Source organism: Gymnoscopelus microlampas (genome assembly GCF_963454915.1).
Source record: "Gymnoscopelus microlampas genome assembly, chromosome: 20".
NCBI lineage: Eukaryota > Metazoa > Chordata > Actinopteri > Myctophiformes > Myctophidae > Gymnoscopelus > Gymnoscopelus microlampas.
Genome location: NC_139957.1, coordinates 17,431,177 through 17,450,773, shown reverse-complemented (window position 1 = coordinate 17,450,773; position 19,597 = coordinate 17,431,177). Strand labels below are relative to the sequence as shown.

Sequence of the window (19,597 nt, the reverse complement as noted above, 5' to 3'; positions counted from 1 at the left end):
ACACACACACACACACACACACACACACACACACACAATATGCATTTTCTCATATTCATTCAATTTTATTTTATTATTTAAATGTATTTTCTTTATTGAGCTTCATTGTTTTTTACTCAAAACACCATGTCCTGAATACAAGTATGTACACGCAAGGCCCCAGGTTGTATTTTTCACATTCATACAGATTGGCAGCTCTCCTGGAAAAGGGGAACACACCCACACAGCAAGCTGATGCGAGCCTCTCCTCTTTTGTCAGCATGTTACTATGTTGACCATGTGATTCATGGTGAACAGCTGGTGATTCAGCCTCTCTTTTGTTCAAGTGAGCATTTTTTTAACCTTTTATCACAAAGATATAATTGTCTTACTTCATAGGCCTACTCACAGGGGTCCCCACGAGTATGAAGTAAGAGCAAAATGGCCACGTGTGAATATGGTCAATTCCCTTTGCATTTTGTCTTTGTTGATATAGTTGCCAGGCTGATAGAATGCTTGAGAAGGGGCCAGGGAAAAGATAATTATGTGTCACACATGTGACTAAAGCCTCTCGAGCCTAAGGAGACATTCTGTCCTATATAAATAGGCAGGTAGTGATTTATGTTACATCATGTTCTAATTGCTGCACCGCTGGGTGCTGAAGATTTGTAAATACATTTAAGGAGCTGTTAATCAACAGATGTAAACACCTTGGAAAAATGACAAGATTTATTGCAGTGAAATACAGTCAATATTAAACATTCACGTAAAAAGTGCCATGGTAGTCAGAAAAGTATATAACCCAGTGGTGGGATGACAACAACAAAAGTGCAAACTACATTATAATGACGCTTTAAAGGGCAAGAGCACTTTGGTAGAGGTTTGGGTTGTGTAGTTACCTTGCCATGATGTAACTCCAAAGGTGGACAAGAAATCAAAAATAATTGCTCCATTGATTTGAATTTGATAATTCAAAATATGCTCCTCATGACTTTGTAGGGTAAAACAGCCCTCAAAGTCACTCTTTTATCACGTAAACGAACACAAACAAACCTGATTCAGACAATGTAGAACATCACCAAATCCAGTATTGTTTAATTTCTAAATAAAAATGTCAACTTCCTATTACTACTACTTTTACTATTTGAAGATCCGGATCCGGATCCACGGATCCAGTCCAGGTTTTCTTTTTAATAAAAATAGCAAAATCAACAGGAAGTTAACATTTTTATAAAAAGAAAAAACAGTAGTGGGTTTAGTGATGTTCTATATTGTCTGAATCAACTTTGTTTGTGTTTGTTTATGTGCTAAAAGAGTGACTTTGAGAGCTGTTTTACCGTACAATGTAAGTCAATGAGGAGCATATTTTGAATTAACAATTTCTAATCAATGGAGCAATTATTTTTGATTTCTTGTCCCCCTTTGAAGTTACATCTTGGCAAGGTAAGTACACAACCCAAACCTCTACCAAAGTGGTCTTGCCCTTTAAGCTCTTTTGTCTGTATCCCCGTTTGAAGGCAAATTAAGTGGGACTTAACATACTATATTACGGGCATGCACTAATGTAGGCTATACTTGGTTGAACGTTACACCTGTTACAGTACTTCATAGGGAAAGGAATTACAGTCTTTAGTGTTGGTTATTCTGATTTCAGAAACATTCAGCTTCAAGCACTGTCATATTTAACTTTTAGAGAAATTATTTAAAAAGACATTTTAAATATCTTTTTAAATTACATAAACTTGTTTCAGAAAAACATGTTGCTCCCATTCAAGTCTTCACTGTGCCTAGATTGATACCGCTTATTAATCTTACTGTAAGTAAGTAGTACAGTCAGTACTATTATAAATATTGTGTTCTTTGGGGGAGAGATTGTATGCTTTAAGCAAATTCAGGTCAGATCCCAGTCCTCAATGGACATCAGACATCAAGAAGACCGTTACATTCAGTCAACATGTTCAAATCTCCAAACAGGTAATCTAGTGAAGGCACTTCGTCTTAACACATGATTACGAGCCAGGTGTAATTTAAGAATACATCTTCATTATGGATTGATTTATACACAAATAAGGTACTATTCTAATTCTATTGTCCCTAAACCAAAACTCTTCACTTCATCTTCCATCTGAGGGTCAGGGGAAGGGGCTGGCCTTAGGCCACTTTTGTGAGCTGTAGATCTCCAAAGATTCTTAGAGCAGTCAGAGATGAAAGCGGGAAGAAGCGATGTGTGAAACCACATAGGGGCTGACCGTCCACTAAGATACGAAACTGCTGGTGCTCACAAACAATCTCCATCTGAGAGAGACAGGAGGGAGAGAGAAAGAGAGACATTGATGGTGAGATGGGGGCATGAGTAGGGTTGTCTTTTCCTGGTTTTAATCACTTAATCACTTTTTCAATATTGAGGTATTTGGTCAAAAACATTGTGATGTTTTATTTTGTCCACATCACCCAGCCCTAGGTATGAGAGAATGAAAGAATGTGAGTGAGTGTGGGATATTCTAAAATATACATCACCATAATCATTTCATTTACAGTTTGTGCATTTAGGCATTTAGATTTGTTGATATTTAGCTTACAGTCATTTTCCAGAGCTATTGCCAATGACTGCAATGCTAAGCTTAATTCCTTGATCGCAGATATACAGTATTGCAGGCAATCTATTTGAAGCCACACCTCAAAGCAACATGACCACAAGAAGACAATTAGTACTCACACAACATGGACCATGTGCACACATACTGTACCTTAAAGGATTCTCCAGCAGCAAAAGGGAAGAAGGAGAGGGTGTTTTCAGAGGGACCCCATTTTCCTGCCAGGCGAGCGTTGCGCTGGATGGCCTTGTCTGTGAAGATGACCTTCATTTGGAGACCAACATCTGCCTCTGTCTCCTCCTCTTGTGGGACACTGGATATAGACACCTCAATGCTGGACAAATACAAATAAAGTGGTCAAAGATTAACAAAAAGGTACAGGATGTAGAATTCAACAAAAAAAGAATCTTGAGCACACACACACACACACGCACGCACGCACGCACGCACGCACGCACGCACACACACACACACACACACACACACACACACACACACACACACACACACACACACACACACACACCTGGAGATTTCTCAATGTAACCACAGACACACCTGGGAATTGGCCAGTACAATCACAATGTTATGCAAGTTCAACTCAGACTAAAAGCTACTACACAGCAGCTCAGACAGTAACAGTGACATCTCCTGGTTTGTATTGCAAATAGTGAACATTTCAATGCAAAATCTTGTACAAAAAGTCTACTGAAAGCGTGGGGCTGAATAGTAAAATAAATTAGATTAAGGGATTAATGATGGTAAATGGAATTATTAGCATTTTACATAACGGTGGAATATATAATGCTTTTATTGTTGCGTCCCTTTTTTTATGCACAATTGTGCCAATATATGTAAGAATAGTATTACATCCATGGCACTTAAACCACAAAACGTCTTCCATTTTCCAATGCTATATTGCATTTATTGACATTGCATGAGTCTAATTATTAGTAGCTCTGCACTCGATTTGAACCCAGCCCGCTCTGACAGCCAAGATGATGTGTTTAGAAAATGAACAGCACATGACATGTTTCAGCAGCTGATTCCTTTGGAAGAAAAATGGTGGTAGCCAGCATCATGCTTTGATTGAAAGAAATATATATCTCTGCCACAACAATCAGACATATCAGAGTAACATTAAATTACTCGAACATCAGAATAAAACTAAAGATGACTTCAGACATACCCTTGATTGGTCTGTCTGGCTGTCAGTGGAAGGGTAATTATTCACAATGATCTCTACAGTAATATCCTATCTATTGTTCTCCATAAAAGGACAAAGTTTTTTTTTTCTGGTCTCTTGACCTACCACCCAACTTCTTTTTTGAATAATATGTGTGTGTTGTAGAGGGCATTATTATGGTCTACAGTTGTTAAACAAATGCGCAAATAGACATGATGTTATCTGCCATGCAGGGAAATTCCATTGTGATTATTGTAATTCCATGGGATTTGCAACTCTCCCATGCTTAATTGCTAATAATTAAGCAATGCTCTTGCAAAGGTATTTTCCCAAACATGCACCAGGGACCAGCTGCAGGGCGGTGAAAGCAATGGTGCAGACAGACAAAGGTCTGCTTTTCACCATAGTCGCTTAAAGAAGAAACAGTATAGTAGTAAGTATAAGCTTCTAACCTCTTTGGTTTTTGGTTAACAATTCCCATAACAACCAATTTCATTGAAGGCCGCAGCCCACCTTTTATTTCTCCGATATACTCCTCCTGTAAAACAATAGAAAGAAATGTTTTTATTGGTCAAACCCGCAACATCAGCATTCATCTAGACCTAGGATGGAATATGTAGCACAACGCACGTGGCAGTTTCGAGCTACGGTTTTTTAATATTGCGGGAACTATACTATTAGCCTATTACCTAGCGCCACGAGGCCTGGTTATCTGTTACATCTGCATTACAGGCTACAACTATTCCCGCTGCTAACAACGTATCGATAAGCCTGCCTGCGTCTTTAAAACGTCCACAGGTGAATGAACGGTCATTGAACGAGCCGACAAAATTTGTTTTATTGTTTCCTAAACCGCGATCAAACTGTAATTAAACAATTTAGCTATGCATTTATTTCCTATAGCTTAACATGCAAAAGAAAAGAAAAAAACTGCATCATTGCAGATACATCGTTTTACATACATTTTGTTTCTTATCGTTTTCTTCCATTCCAGTCAGCGCAGGGAGGATATTCTATCTCCAGTGGTGATGCCAGTGAGTTGATTAATTCTCTGCCTCCAGCTGGCAAACCCCGCCTGTCCGTTGTCATAGAGACAGGCTCCCAAATGTGGCACAAAGGATGCCAGGGTGTGTGTGTGTGTGTGTGTGTGTGTGAGAGAGAGAGAGAGAGAGAGAGAGAGAGAGAGATGGGGTATGGGTAGGCAGGGTATGGGGCACAAAGGGAAAAGATGTGATGTGATATATGTATATATATATATATATATATATATATATATATATATATATATATATATATATATATATATATATATATATATATATATATATATATATATATATATAGTGCGTGACGTCAGCAGCCTAATTATTGGCTCTCATACTTTCATCTGGAAATAGACTAACAACTACCACATCACATTTTCTTTAATTAAGAAATTATAAGAATTGTCCCACATTGTTTTACATGTGGGTATCATTATTGAGTCCAACCTGTCTTAAAAATGTAAAAGAATTAAGCAAATGCCCTCATCTTTCTTACTGCATTTCAACATCAAACTTGTTTTGAAATGGCAAATAAATACTTGAACTTGAACTTGAACTGCATTACCAGTTGGTCCCATGCATGCAGGAGAAGTGAGAACACTTCAGTCAATGCACACTCTGTACACAAAAACTCTACTCTAACTACTGTGTGGTTTCATTTAGCAGAACAAGGCTTTTTCTGTTAAAGCAATCAAAAAATACAACTGCCTGTAAACATACAGAGAATCACTTCACAATTTTCAAGACAGACTTAACACATAGCTTAAAACCACACAATAATACACTAATACTTTTGTCAGGACAACTTGCCTCATAGTTTTTGGTATTGTTCTTTAATATTGCATTTTCTAGATGTGGTCGTAGGGTTGCAGACAGTACAGGGTCTGCAGACAAAAAATGGTGCATTTTCTTAATTGTGCATGTTCCCTAATCCCTGCTAAATATGAAAGTTGTGTTTTATAATCCTGCAAAAAAAAATGCAGACTGGAACGCCCCCTCTTCTCAACCTTTGCACCAACCAGCACAGGGGAATCAGCTGCTCTTGTCACATGACCCTCTTTAGCATGCGTCTAGCTCCCATAGGGTACTTTGTTGCCTTTACCAATATATCTTTTATTTGTTTTGCCCATATAAATGAAAAGTAATACTACAAGTGGTGTAAAGTAACTAAGTACAGTTACTCAAGTACCGTACTTAAGTACAATTTTGAGGTATTTTTACTTTACTGGAGCATTTCCCGTTTTAAATCATTTTACTTCTACTCCCTCTCAGAGGCAAATATTGCTCCACTACAATTATTTGAAAACTTTAGCTACTGGTAACTTGTGCGACATTCTGCATAATGAGTACTTTCTACTTTTGGTAATTTAAGTACATTTTTATGCCAATACTTTTGTACTTTTTTAAAGTAAAATTTTAATTCTGGACTTTACTTACTTGTAACAGAGTATTTCTACATTGCAGTATTGATACTTTTACTGAAGTAGCCCTAGAATGTCTGTGATCTTACATACATTTCAAGTATTTCAAATTTGAAAATTTGAAATACTTGAAATGTATGTAAGATCACAGACATTCTAGGGCTATTACTGAAGAAGAAATGTGAATAGGCTACTTTTCCCACCACACTGAATACTACTACTACTACTAATAATAATAATAATAATAATAAAATACTTTTAAAAATACACGAAAGACAAAAATAACGTTATTTTAGAAGATGTTAAGCAATAAAACTGTTACGTTTTATTGTAGGAAAGTGCCTCTTAAATAACTTCAAAGGCAAAAAGTTACCAATGGCCCCCTGCAGCCGCCTAGCATAACAGATGAAGAGGGAGCACCCGAGGAGCAGAATGTGCAAATAGAATCAGAATTAAACAACTACCCATGGAAATGAGTAAGTAACTTTGTTGAGTATGGCTTGATTCTCATGTACGTCGAGCTTCCACACTATGTGGCGTGTTTATGTCTATTCTTCTAGTCTGGCTAACAATAGCAAAGTACTGACAGCAATGCTAGCTGTCAGATCTGTACTGTACTGCAATGGTTCTAAAACTTTTACATTTTAAGGTCTCCCCTTAACTCTTGACAGTGTACACAGGTCCATTTGGTTCCACTGTCAGAGTTACTGACTTGTAAGGGTCAATTTAGACCCCAGAGAGTCCCTGGAATCCACTTTGACAACCACTTGTACTGTATGCACATAAGGAAAGAAATATGAGAGATTGATCTCATTAGAGCCAAGGATACATTGGTTTAGCTTCACTGACTATAGCCTAATAAAAGTAACGTTAATTTACGTTTTAAGTAAAGCTTGGCTTGTCTCGAAATGACAGAGTACAAATGCCAAATGAGTTATAGACTTGTAAGGGTCAATTTAGAACCCCTTAAAGGAACCTAGAGAGACCATGGACCCCACTTTGAGAACCACTGTGCTAAAGTATTCAGGGTTTTATGCTGATACATGACTTGTATAATATATTTGTTCTTCAACATTTTGTCCTAACTTTTTCTCTCGAAACGAGAATGGCAAACTACCCTGCACCTGTGCGAAATATCATTATTTAGTGTACCAACTGGACCGAGGAAGCACAATAAAATCCTGTGTTATCCAATTGTAACTCGCAGAGTTAAACACTGAGGAGTCTATGAGGACATAATAGGTTATTCTTTCTTAAGCCGCAAGCAACCTCAATGCTATAAATGCCATCTGCATCCAAGTTGCAATACCCTCCATTGACAGCCCATTCATGAAACGGAAAAGTCCTATCTGATGGTATTAAATGATGATAAACTCAACAATATTATATCTGTACTGTTAGCTTGGATTATCTACTTTGTCTCTGTCAAGTCTTTGTTTCATAAAAATCACATGACCGTGTTATGGGCATCTTTCTGTCAATGAACTCTGTGCAGCAATTATTTTTCCATGTGTTTGACTTTGGAAGCGGCTATTCTTTCTTTACAGCTGAGGGAAGTTCAAGAGCACTCTTTCACTACCCAGTAGTAAAGGGGATTCTGCTGCTGTGACCGGTCACCGGTGAACACAGGAGTGTCACGATAGTGTGGCCATGCATCCTGTAGGCTGTGAGGCTGAGGCGTCCCTACAGGAGCTGTTTGGGTACTTCACACGCTGCTTGCAACATGGAGAGTGGGAGCTGGCCAGTGCCTGTGTGCCACAGCTTGCCAGCTCAACTGGAGGGCTCTCTGCAAAGCTACGGGACATTGTCAAAGCCATTGTCTCCCATCCCTACATTCTTAAGTGAGTAACTGCCTGATAGTAAGACGACGAGGATATACCCTGTTTGCTACTTTTATTTCAAATATATTCAATTGAGTTGAGTGAAACATTCCCGATGTCATGGTTTTGTGTTTTCATGGACATGGTGTATGTAAGGATTTAAAATGTGTTTTCAAACCAATATGTTTTGTCTTCAAGGTTATAGCCCACTTATAAGTTAAGGAAGATGCTAGCTAATAGATAATTGTAACATTGCAATTACTGTGGTAAATTCAGTTACTATATCTGTGATTGATGATTTGATAGATGGGAGTCTGTGGGCAGTCCGCACAAACTGGCCTGGTTTTGGTTTCAAGTCCTGGAGAAATTGACAAATGAACAGGTACATTTATGAAATTATAAATTGTATATTTGTGTCCTGGCCATGTTCCTTCCTTTTGAATCTGAGCATTGTTCCCCACATGAACATAAAACCCAGCAACAATTACATGATCGAATGAACACATGATTAAGTAAATCTTTATTTTTATGGCACCTTTCATTTGTATAGTACAGGTTATAATGCTAGTAGTACAAGTAACTAGGGCAAATGCACATAGAAGTCTCCAGGACACTAAAGATGTCATTATTTTCACCAGCACATTATCTTAACGAAGAGGAAAAGTCAATATTGCACAATAACTCGTTACTGAAACAGATTATTAACGGGGTGGCCCTCCCCTCTATTTCCTTGGTAGGGAGACCTTGATATCTACTTGTCCCCATGTGGAGTGATAAAAGTACAGACTACTGCCTATTGTATGTGTACATTGTGTAGCGCTGTGCCTTAATGCTCTGCACCACAAACTACTAATACAAATGAAGTTACTGTTCTAACTACATTACTGTTGATCACTGGACCACTGTCCCCACTGGTATCACCTGCTCATTCACATGTACTTGGTGAAGAACTGTATTCTGATGTTATCCTGTAGGTTTCTCCAGTGGTCCAGAGAGAGCTGGAGTTCATGCTGCTCCTGGAAGAGCTGGGGGAGGAGAAAGTTCCAGAGGCTGTTCTCAAGGTTAGCATAATGTTCTGGTCTGTTCTGGTCTATCACATCACCTGTAGATGTTACAATAACCACATTCATACCGTGCGTCCAGATTTTGTGCATTTGATTATAGGGGAAAATTATTTTAAAAAATCGTACTTAATGTATAGTCCATTGTACCCTGGTTTTGTGATGTGTTGAGCTTGTAGATCGGCTACTTTCATTGTCTGACAGCTTGTATGACAATGTAAAATGCAGACGTAAGTGGTAAATTCAACCACGCTAAATAGAAAAAAGAAAATGTTCAGGCAATGGTTTTACAGTCTATATTAAAAAAGGGTTTATTGGTTTATAAAGTTAAGTTCTCTATGACTATGTAACCTTAGAACTGTTTTATTCCATTCTATGACTTGTCTGAGCATAATAAAAGCAAACATTCTCTTCCACCAGGAGCTGCACCAGGCCTTCTTAGACATCCAGTGTGAGCAAAAAGGAGCATCCAGGACAACAGATGCTTGCGTTGAGTCTTGCCTCCAGAACTTACTGGAGAGGAAGAAGCCCAGACTAGCTCATGCACTGGCACAGTTCTTACAGGTAGTGAACGATTTATTCACAGATTGGTTCTTTAACATACCGTATTCTACAGATCTGCTACCTATAATATATGTAGCACTTCATGCAGGCTGTACTGTGCATGTTGGGGGCTGATGGTGAGCTAAAGTCAAGTCAAGCTTGTGTATAGAACATTTCATACACAGGGAAACTAATTTGAAATGCATACTGAAATACATGTAAAATATGCTAAACTGTGCAAATTTAATACATATTTAAAATATAAATGGAAGTGATAAATGCAAGATAATGCAATGTACTAAACAAAAAAACTCCTCTGTTGGAACTGTGCAGTGGCCAATGGAAGAAAATGTGTGTTTTTAAGTTGTAACCTACAAGGAATGCATGAAACTAAGAATTATTGCAAAAAAAGAACATGCCCTAACCCTTACTGAGCTTCCCTTCCCTGGAAAAAGATGATGTGAAAAGTCTTTGTTCATTCTGCCCTCGCTCTCACCTGCACTAGAGACTCTCACGGTGTGCCTTTGTTGAGTCACTTGTCCTATGTGTACTGTTCTTAACTGTCTATTAGTATCGATTATTGTGTTTTTGTTTGGTTGTTTGTATATTCTGTTCCATGTTGTATGTTTAATAATGGGCCACAATGGAAACAAGCCTCTGCTTTTTTGTGTTCAATCCATTTGGCGCTTTAAACTGATGATACTTTGTTGTTTAATCGTTGCCAATACAGTATTATATTCTATTCTATTCTATTCTATTCTATTCAGGAACTCAAAGATGCTCCATTCAGCATTGTCTGCATTTCATTGTCTTGTTATTTTCTGCAGGGTCACTCGTTGGGAGGCAGCACAGGGGACCAGACTCTCCAGCACACATTCATCCAATACCTGCTGGAGAAAGTCGGAAAGCCAGAGAGGGACCCTGACAAGGTGGAGGAGTGGGTGGAGGAGATATGCACTGTGTTGTCTGTGATGCCATGGGGCTCTGAGAGAAGCGGGGGCCATTTTGAGACATTGTGTGAGGCGCTATGGGCGACCAGAGATGGCCCTCTGAAGGAGGAGAGGGTGCTGAGCTCCTTGCTGCGCCCTCAGTGCACCGCTCTGGTCTCTCAGTACTGCACCACCGCTCTGCGGCTTCAGAGAGACCATTTTCTGAAAAGCACACCTGAAACCCAAGGTATGATCAGCGTTAACAACATGATGTGTCTTTGTTTCCCCCTGTGACCTAACATTATGAAATTATTTTCTAATTGCATTTAACATTTAGGCTACAGATACTAATTCAGAGGGGCAGCCATGAAGTCTTAAATTCCTAATGATCCGTTTAGGAATACGTTCAATCACTGGCACTAATGGGAGGGTGTATTCCAGCTGCATGCTTTCTGTAGGATTAGGATTACGGTATAGACACAGTGTTTACCATCACTGTTCAGGTGGCTTTGAGCAAAGTGCTGACCCCCAAACAGCTCCAGGGCCTTTGCACTGCAGGCAACCCTGCCTAATCAAATCCGTGTTATGGGCTATGTTATCTGTGGTGACTAAACCAGTGTTAATCAATATGATCAAGCCGAAAACAGAGGCTCTCTGTCATGTAGCTAAGTTCCTCTTCTTGTGTTGTATTTTGAGCTGATGTGGTCATTGAGCCTGTAGTTTCACAACAATGTTGCTTTATATTAGGTCTGTTCTTTACCTCAGAGGTGAAGGAAGTAACATATCTGACAGTGTTGCTGCCAACGTAGTCAGCCTGTTTATTCACACTTCTGCTTCTGTGGGCTGCACTTAGGCAATTTTCGCTGATCAGTAAATTTACATTTGACAACCCAGTGTCACTTGATTATGACATGAGAGTTTTTAGTTTTTACGAAGTGGCTCTGTAGGACATCTACAAACATTTATGGGTCTGTCTGTTTGTCTGCCTATGGGTTTGTCTAGTCCAGCGGTATGCTAATCTCACAATGCATAAATGTCTTATGCATGCTGCCAGTAGGGTAAGGAAGTACCTATTTTTACTTATCTACATAAAATATAGTTGAAGTTGTCCATTTGTCTGGACAGATATAGAGATATGATGCCCAAGCTCTCCCAAGGTGGTGGGTCACAGCCATTGAGCAATATTATAAGAAGAGGAGGCATGAAAAATCAGTGCCCAGTGCTGCCCTAGCCTGGCGTAGCCGACTATATCACTGCGTGGATATGAGTCTGGTGCCTCCATGAGGACGTTTTCTTTCCCAAGGGGCGGGATCAAAATAATAGCCCTCGTAGCAATTGGTTAGACCTACAACCAACTACCAATTGCAGTCTCCCATATTTGAATACTGGGCCCTGATTGGTCACACACGTCTTCTGGAGCAGGAAATGGATTCTCTATTGAGCGGTGCCAGACCCAAATCGCAGAGTGCAATTTTTTTTTGCACTCGCAGATTCGTCTGGTCCCAGGCTAGTGCTGCACACTCATTTCAATGAAAATGGCTCACCCAGCACATACTCCCACAATAGACCAAAAGATGTCAGAGATCTACATGGGAGCCACACCTATAATTAGGCCCAGTCTTTTTGGTTTATGATTTTGATGCCTTGGTTGGACAAAATAGTGAATGTATCATCTACCAAAGGAAAAGTGTTATTTGCAGTTATTGGTACTGACATAGAGCATGTTTAGAGACCAGAACAATTAAACTGATTCCAGATTCTCAAACATGTTTTACAACATTCTTTGTGTAGTTATAAGAGGAACCAGAGTGAGCTAATCCTAGAAGTTATATTGGCCCACTGGAAGCATTAGGTTTGAGCATCAAAAAAAGAATACCTATCAGTTCTGTGCCAATTCTGGATATAAATATTTTTAAAACATCAAAAGTTATTGATAGGAAGGAATTGCGATTTTTCAAAACCATAGCATCTGTCTGTCTGTCCGTCCATCCCCTGCATATCTCGAGAACCAGCTCACCAACTGACTTCACACTCGGTGTGTATATCGCTGAGGACCCGAGGGAGTGATGCGCCGAGTGGGAAGTTGTTTGGATGAACCAAATAGGATTCCTTACTTTTTTTTTTGGAAAGCAGATGACATGTTAATAATTTACAATTTGATTTAATAAAGAACAAAAAAAGTTGTTGGAAAACAACACTACCCATCTCCAATTAAGGATATACAAAATATCTTAGTTTTTTTTCACCAACACAAAAAAGGATCTTCCAAATCCCATTTTGAGCTCGGTTGCATTATGTTGATACTCCTCTACATGCCATAATCTCCTTCCTATTTTTTATGTATTCCCAATACATCCTTAGCTGTCCTTCCTGAAGCAGAGAACCTAGTGCTCAGCTTGTGTTGCCACAGTGATCGTCCTTCCGCTTGGAAGACCATCTATTTTGAGTGCCTTAGCAGTGGGAAGCACTTCCTTGAACAGGTCGTGGTAAGTATTTTTAAGTGGTTTCCAGCCGCTTCTACAAGTCTTATAAGTGGCTTTACAAATGGACTATAAGTCTTTTTAAGTGGCAGCGCCACTTACAAAGACATTGTTCCTCTAGTTCACATATAGCTCAATGAAAGAAATTTGAGTTCAAGTTGATTTAAAATCATACATTTATAACTGGATTTATAATACTAGTGTGATGGAAATCCTTTCATTAACCCATTTAGGGTGGGAATCCCTATTTGTAACTATACCTTTCAAGACGGGAACCCCTTTTGGGGTTGTTGTTGCTATGTACAGTATAGCAACATACATTTTTTATAATTTTTGAATAAATATTTGAAGTTTTTCCGAAAACTTAGGTCAGGATTTAGAAGGTGTTTTTAGAATCGCCCTCTGGTCTAAATGTGTTAAGTGTAAAATAGAATACTGAACAAGTATTATAATATGAATTATAAAACAAATATTCATGTTCATGTTGCATTATCTAAAGGAAACACGTACATTTTCTTCCCCAATTCTAGATGCTATCTTTAGACACAGGAACTCGTATAACTTCCTGTCAACCAGCTTATGCAATCCAATTTAGATTTTATCACGTCAATATTGATCACATCATGTCACAACATAGAATATACAGATAAAGAGTTTCATACTGGCTCAACAAGTTATTATGCACTTACTGTACACTACAGACCTATTTTGGATGTCACAGGTTTGAATCCAATTCATGACCTGTGTTGCATGTGCAAAAACGAACCCCAACCCCACCAAATCTCTTTTGCTGTGTATATCAAATATCTATCTAATGTCTTCTCATAAGAACCTCACAGTCAATTTCTAGCAGAATTCCCCTTGAAGAAGGTTTTCTTCTCTCTCCAGGTGACTGCACTGGACTTGATAAAACGTGAGGAGTTTTCCAGGTTAAAAGACATGCTGAGGTTGGAGTTCCAGCCACTGTGTCGCCTTCTGCTGCTGCTGGGTTGGACTCAATGTCGCAGCCTCAGCTCAGCTCAGACCCTGCTAAACATCCTTCACCATGAGCAGGTCAGGCATCCTATGGAAATGTTTTTTCTTCTATTTTTTGCAGATGTATTGGTATATTTTTGTTCTGTTCGTTTTATTATTTTCTGTTTCATTAGAACTTGTTCTGTTCCTCTTTCTATTTCCTTTCCTCTTTCTTTCACCTTTACTCATGATTTGATGGGGGATATGAAACTCTTCTTAGTTTATTGTGACCAAAATGCAAACAGTCTCAAATTATTATTTACTTTTGCAAATGATTTGATTGTTGATTTTCTTAGTCTAAATAATACAGTATGTTTATGTACTGTGGAATGATCTCCTGTCCTACTGTAGATTTAGAATTCATACTTTTTATGAGGTGGCACCAAGCCTTTGATAATCAAATTGAAAAACACTATTTTTCAAGTATAGGCTACATACAGTACAAGTAATAGGATATGGCATGAGGTGCTGTAACATGATACAGTTAACACTTGATGCAGGACTACCGAAGGTACATGAACTGTACAAGACTCACATTAGCCCAGCATAACTTTCAGACTGGAGACTAAACTACAGTACATAGAAGAAGTCAATTCAGAGCTTAATGATATGATCCTCCTTGCCCTCTTCTCAGGCACCGGCTAATGACTCAGTGCTGCGGGAATTCGTCAATGTTATGTCCTCTCAGCTTGGAATACTTGAGTGGTGTAAAAACAATAATCCGTAAGCTGTTCTCTTTATCCTTTTTGAAGTTTGACGTCATTGGACTGGATGTGTGTGTGTACGGCTATGTGCAGCATAAATTCTGATTTATGTCTCCCATGTCTTGTTTCATTACATGTCAGAGTGATTTCCATGGAGGCATTGCTGGCACAGCTTCACACTCTAGACAATCACTCTGCTCTGTACATTCTGCATTCCCTGACCCCTCTGGCTCAGTTTGAGGAGTCCAGGGTCCTTGATCTACTACAACAACTGCCAAAACCATCAGGAACAGGTGAGGTTCTGCCACATCTGCTTTTTGGTCTGTGTCCAATGTGTTATCTACCACACTCTGTTCTGTTGCACGGACCAATTGTGATTGTGCACACGTAATTATTTACCAACGTCACCAAGACAAGTTCCTGTATGTTTATTCTTAATGGTGAAAAATGATTCTGATTATCATCCATTTATACCTGGCTGCAACCAAAGTGACAGTGGTGGGATGATAAAGTTGAACTTTATTTGATGTCTGGTATACAGTGGGAACCATTAATTCTGCCATGTTTTGTCATGTCTATTTACTTATTTATATTCTTATTCTTTAATGTACTGTTTTTTTATTTTTGTTTTTATTGTTGGATAAATGTATAACATTTTCTGCAATGTGATATAAATTGCATGTCAATGAATATGAAGAGCAATAAAAAAGTAAAAAAAAAAAAAGAACCTGCATGTAAAGTAACCTGGTTCTGTCTTTCCTTTCAGAGGACATAGAGTCCATAAGTACTCCCAGCCCAGCTGTACAGAGGAACGTTGTTCTGTTTCAAGGCTTCTGTGCCATGAAGTATGCCCTCTACGCCCTCTGCATGAATGCACACCAATACTCCACCTGCACTGAATGTGAGGCTATGCAACAGCAGCACCAACCCTCTGAACCAGAAGGGGACCAAAGCCAGACCTCGTCAGCTGCTTCAGAACGTATGGATGTTCTCTTCCTAGTTTCAAGATAGTTTCATGGTGCTTGGTGTCAGTTTAAAACAAAAGGTGGTCTACCTCCCCGGGCCACGGCCACTTCAGTTTACATTTTTTATGTGTGAGAAGGTGACCCTGTGGGTGCTATTGACCTTGGCTCAGAGCTACCCCGGTGAACCCCTGGGCCACGGCCATTTACAGTTGTTTATGCTTATGATAATTATGCTAGACTGCACATTTCGCATAGTAAATTAATAAATACAACACTCTAATATAAAACGTAGTATTTTACATCATGATGAAGTCTATCTCGCTTTATTTAAAAAAAATATGGAATTAACCCTTTTCCCAAAAGGGGTGGTGTGCATTCTACTGCACATTTATGGACAAGCTGTTTCCATGGAATAGGTCTGCAATATACTGAGCCCATTTTCTAGTTTACCTTTTGGTTACTTTAGTTAAAAAAAAAAAATCTCTGTAGCATATTATCTAAACTTTTTGTAAAACAGTAATGTTTTACATTAATTCAGGTCTGTTTCAAGATGTTTTTCCTAATTTCAAGCTGATTTAATTGTACTACCCTCGACCGTCGCTCTATACTAGTTTTCTATATTTGATGTTTTTCCCAGGTTACCATCCACTGTTTCAGCACTTCCTGACAGAGTGCCAGCTCTACCTGGAGGCGGTTCCCGCCATGTTCCGCCTGGAACTCCTAGAGAACATCTTCTCCCTCCTCTTCCTGTCCGACTCCGACTTCATCCCTCAGCAGAACCAGAGGGAAGCAAACGTGAACACGGGCTGCACTGCGCATACAGAGGGTACATCGGAAACAAGGAAGACGGTAGAATCAGGTAGTAAGCCCATACAGGATGGAATCAGGGACGACAGGAGGGAGCAGCAGCCACAACAGCGGCGGCAGCCTGGAACAATCTCAGCAGCAGCAGCTGAACATGGCTACCTGGACCTGGGCCACCTCACTCAGGGCTGCAGGGGGTTTCTGGTGGATGTGGCTGCCATGAAAGGGTTTCTGAAGCTGCTGAAGGAAGGGCTGGAGGGAGTGTGTGTGGTGGGGCAGCAGGAGGGACAGGAGGAGGGACGAGCGCTGGCGGGCGAGGCAGAGGTGGCGGAGAGTCTGGGATGTTCTGTAACAGCAGAGACGTTTGGGGCTCGTCTGCAGAGGCTGACCAAACGCACTGCCGAGGCTCAATGGAGGCTGCAGATCATCATCAGCAATAAGGATAGTGGTGGAAATGGTGAGAGACAATAATCTACAGTATAGTATAGATGTGTATTCACTGCACTCTTTTATTGATAGGTCAATAGGGCTGGGCAAGGGATAGTGCACAGTGTTGCGGCCATTATTGAAAAATAAACTGAAGCAGGACTGACTCAAAGCCTTGTAGCGGCCCTAACCTCTAGTTTTCCAATAATGACCATCTCACTCTACATTATCCCACTTAGTACATGGCTACTTGTGAACGAAATCTATAATTTGACATGCTGCTTAGTGCTTCCATAGCAATGTAAACGGAGGCAAAACATTGGTGTTTTATTGAGAAAAGCGGTCTGCTATCTGGAAATAACAGGCTTTAGATTGGCTTGAGTGATCAATCAGAATTCAGTATTCATGAATATTGGAATCTTCTGGGGAATTCTTTTCCACTCCAATAAATATTGGTGTGGAAAAGAATTCACCAGAAGCTGAGGTGATGGGGCCTTCTCAGTTACCGTCCCGTCTCTGTCAACTCATTTCAACCCACATCAAAGCTCCCACATGACCCCTTCAAAACCCACCTTGACTTGCTTTCCCCATCTAGTTGTTATTTGTGCTGTAAGAAATATGAATACATTTTTGCACGTTTTAGTTACTATTTCTTAATTTATTTCTAAATTTAATTTGATTAGCTTGTGTAAAGTGTCTTTGGGTGACACTTTACACAATCACCAAGCTTTTCTTACATGCTATTTCATATATATATGAAGGTGTGTATGAGGTGTGTCACATTTTAATTGCCTTGAGTGTGGTGTGCACTGCAGTGACTTTCTTTTTATGATTCATGTTCTATTTAGCTGTGGCTAGTTCTTAAGCAATAAACAAGCATGTTCCCTCTCACCCAGTAGCGTTGTTCAACAGTTTCTCAGCCTTGCTGATAATAACTAAACATTTTCAAAAATCCCCAGGTCCAGAGAGGCCTCTTCAGACCTCGTCCGTTAGCCAACCTTCTCCCCCTCTGGGGCAGAGCGGCAGTCACGCCAGCCTGAGGAGAAGGAAGAGAGCTGGGAGGCATGCTCCACAGAAACAAGGCTCCACAGAGAGACACAACGGAGAAGTTAGCACCAGTACCTCAGGTGACGCAGAAATGTCTCTACAGTACATCAAACTACAAGTTGGGCAAACATTCAATGACACAAAAGATTTTGTAGTTGTTTTTATTTCAAAATGAGCCTCAATGACCAGTACATCTCAGTGAGTTCAGCAGAGCAGAACATGAATGCAGATCTTCTAGGCTCTCAGTAACGTAAATGCAGTCCTTGTTAAAGCGACTGAAAGAATTTAAATTAGTTAGTGACCTAGATCTACTTTCAAGGTCTAATAAGCACGCACGCACACACGCACGCACGCATGCACACACACATGCGCGCGCATGCACACACGCATGCACGTTGAATGTACATGCATTTTGTTTCTGTAAAATGAAATTCAGTACAAAATATTTTCAGAATGTGCCAGAAAGATGCAAGTGATTGAATTAAAGACAAGACATTTTCTACCACTGTAAGAGACTTGCTCTTCCTCTTTGTCTAGCTGGCATTGTTCCCCTCATTTCCTTTTATTGTCCTGAATACAAGGGCATTGGCTTATATATTTTTTATGAAGTCAGTAAGTTTCATTTTTAGACAAGATCGTAAAAATAAATCCAAGATTTATAATGAATCACCTCATCTTCAAACAGATTTTTAAATATATTTTATGTCTTAAAGGAGAAGGACTAGTCCACTCTTTAATTTTTCTGAGATTGATTATGGGAAAGCCAAAGGGGAGGCAGCTAAGATGGGACACAATAGGAAACAATTTGTGGGAATTGATCCTTTGGCAGTTGAGGTTGAATATGGGTCCAGAGAGGTGGGTCTTAATGCATCCATTTAACGTTTCTATATGGCTGTCTGTAGATCGACAGTTATTGTTTAATATTTTACAAAGTTGAATGCAGCTAGTTATTTGAATGTTTTTAAGGCATTTTACACAGTGCAGTCAGTGGGTAGAAACAGGGAAAAGCTGGAGAGGTTGAGGAGGAGACATGTTTCAAATCCATGATGTTGTGACAAGGTCTGTAGTTGGCTGACCACTAAGACTCTTCCCAGTATTTTCAAATTGCACAAGTCACCTAACAGTATTCTTAATTTACCGGGATCCCGCAGGGGGTCTATACATGGCCCCTCCTTTTTCCCACTCTACACCAAATCTCATCTGAAAATAGCCAATCACTCATAATGTTGTGAGCTTATAGATGTATTTATTTTGGTGATTTGACTGATATGACACTATGATTCCTGTGGTTAAGTCACTTGTGGATAAATGTTTGTCTGCTGACCCCCAGATGGTAGTGGAGTTGCTGGAGCTGGTCTGGAAAGGGAGACTTGTCCATGTGGCGGTCCTCACAGTTGGCTTGTCCCGGCCATGCTGTCCCCTCCAGAGTCACTGCTCATGTCCTGCATCCGACGGGGAAACTTCATGGAGGCACATCAGGTTAGGAGTGTTGGTGTGTTGATTTTGTCTGTGAGCTTGCCGCTCTGATGAAGTGTGTGTGTGTGTGTGTGTGTGTGTGTGTGTGTGTGTGTGTGTGTGTGT

At 39.8% G+C, this 19,597-nt stretch overlaps 2 protein-coding genes across 3 annotated transcripts in view; one reads left to right on the top strand and one right to left on the bottom strand.

The window, feature by feature from the left end:
• Positions 1-17: 17 nt before the first annotated feature.
• On the bottom strand, positions 18-4,291 carry LOC311035867 (galectin-related protein B). Its single transcript, XM_084044330.1, has 3 exons — positions 4,212-4,291; positions 2,727-2,907; positions 18-2,274 (listed from the first exon to the last, which is right to left on the bottom strand). The coding sequence occupies exons 1-3, from the start codon at positions 4,253-4,255 to the stop codon at positions 2,131-2,133; spliced, it is 369 nt and encodes a 122-aa protein (XP_083900456.1). The 5' UTR covers positions 4,256-4,291; the 3' UTR covers positions 18-2,130.
• Positions 4,292-6,597: 2,306 nt separating this feature from the next.
• Positions 6,598-19,597, top strand: part of zfyve26 (zinc finger, FYVE domain containing 26) — a 41,302-nt gene continuing 28,302 nt past the window's right edge. For both annotated transcript variants that reach the window (XM_084045272.1, XM_084045271.1), the window contains exons 1-14: positions 6,598-6,699; positions 7,771-8,064; positions 8,350-8,425; positions 9,018-9,104; positions 9,525-9,668; positions 10,475-10,823; positions 12,938-13,062; positions 13,945-14,109; positions 14,705-14,793; positions 14,916-15,067; positions 15,541-15,753; positions 16,377-17,000; positions 17,929-18,096; positions 19,347-19,495. In XM_084045272.1, the coding sequence (XP_083901398.1) occupies positions 7,874-8,064; positions 8,350-8,425; positions 9,018-9,104; positions 9,525-9,668; positions 10,475-10,823; positions 12,938-13,062; positions 13,945-14,109; positions 14,705-14,793; positions 14,916-15,067; positions 15,541-15,753; positions 16,377-17,000; positions 17,929-18,096; positions 19,347-19,495 (2,532 nt within the window). In that variant the 5' untranslated portion in view covers positions 6,598-6,699; positions 7,771-7,873. The remainder of the gene's footprint in view (positions 6,700-7,770; positions 8,065-8,349; positions 8,426-9,017; positions 9,105-9,524; positions 9,669-10,474; positions 10,824-12,937; positions 13,063-13,944; positions 14,110-14,704; positions 14,794-14,915; positions 15,068-15,540; positions 15,754-16,376; positions 17,001-17,928; positions 18,097-19,346; positions 19,496-19,597) is intronic.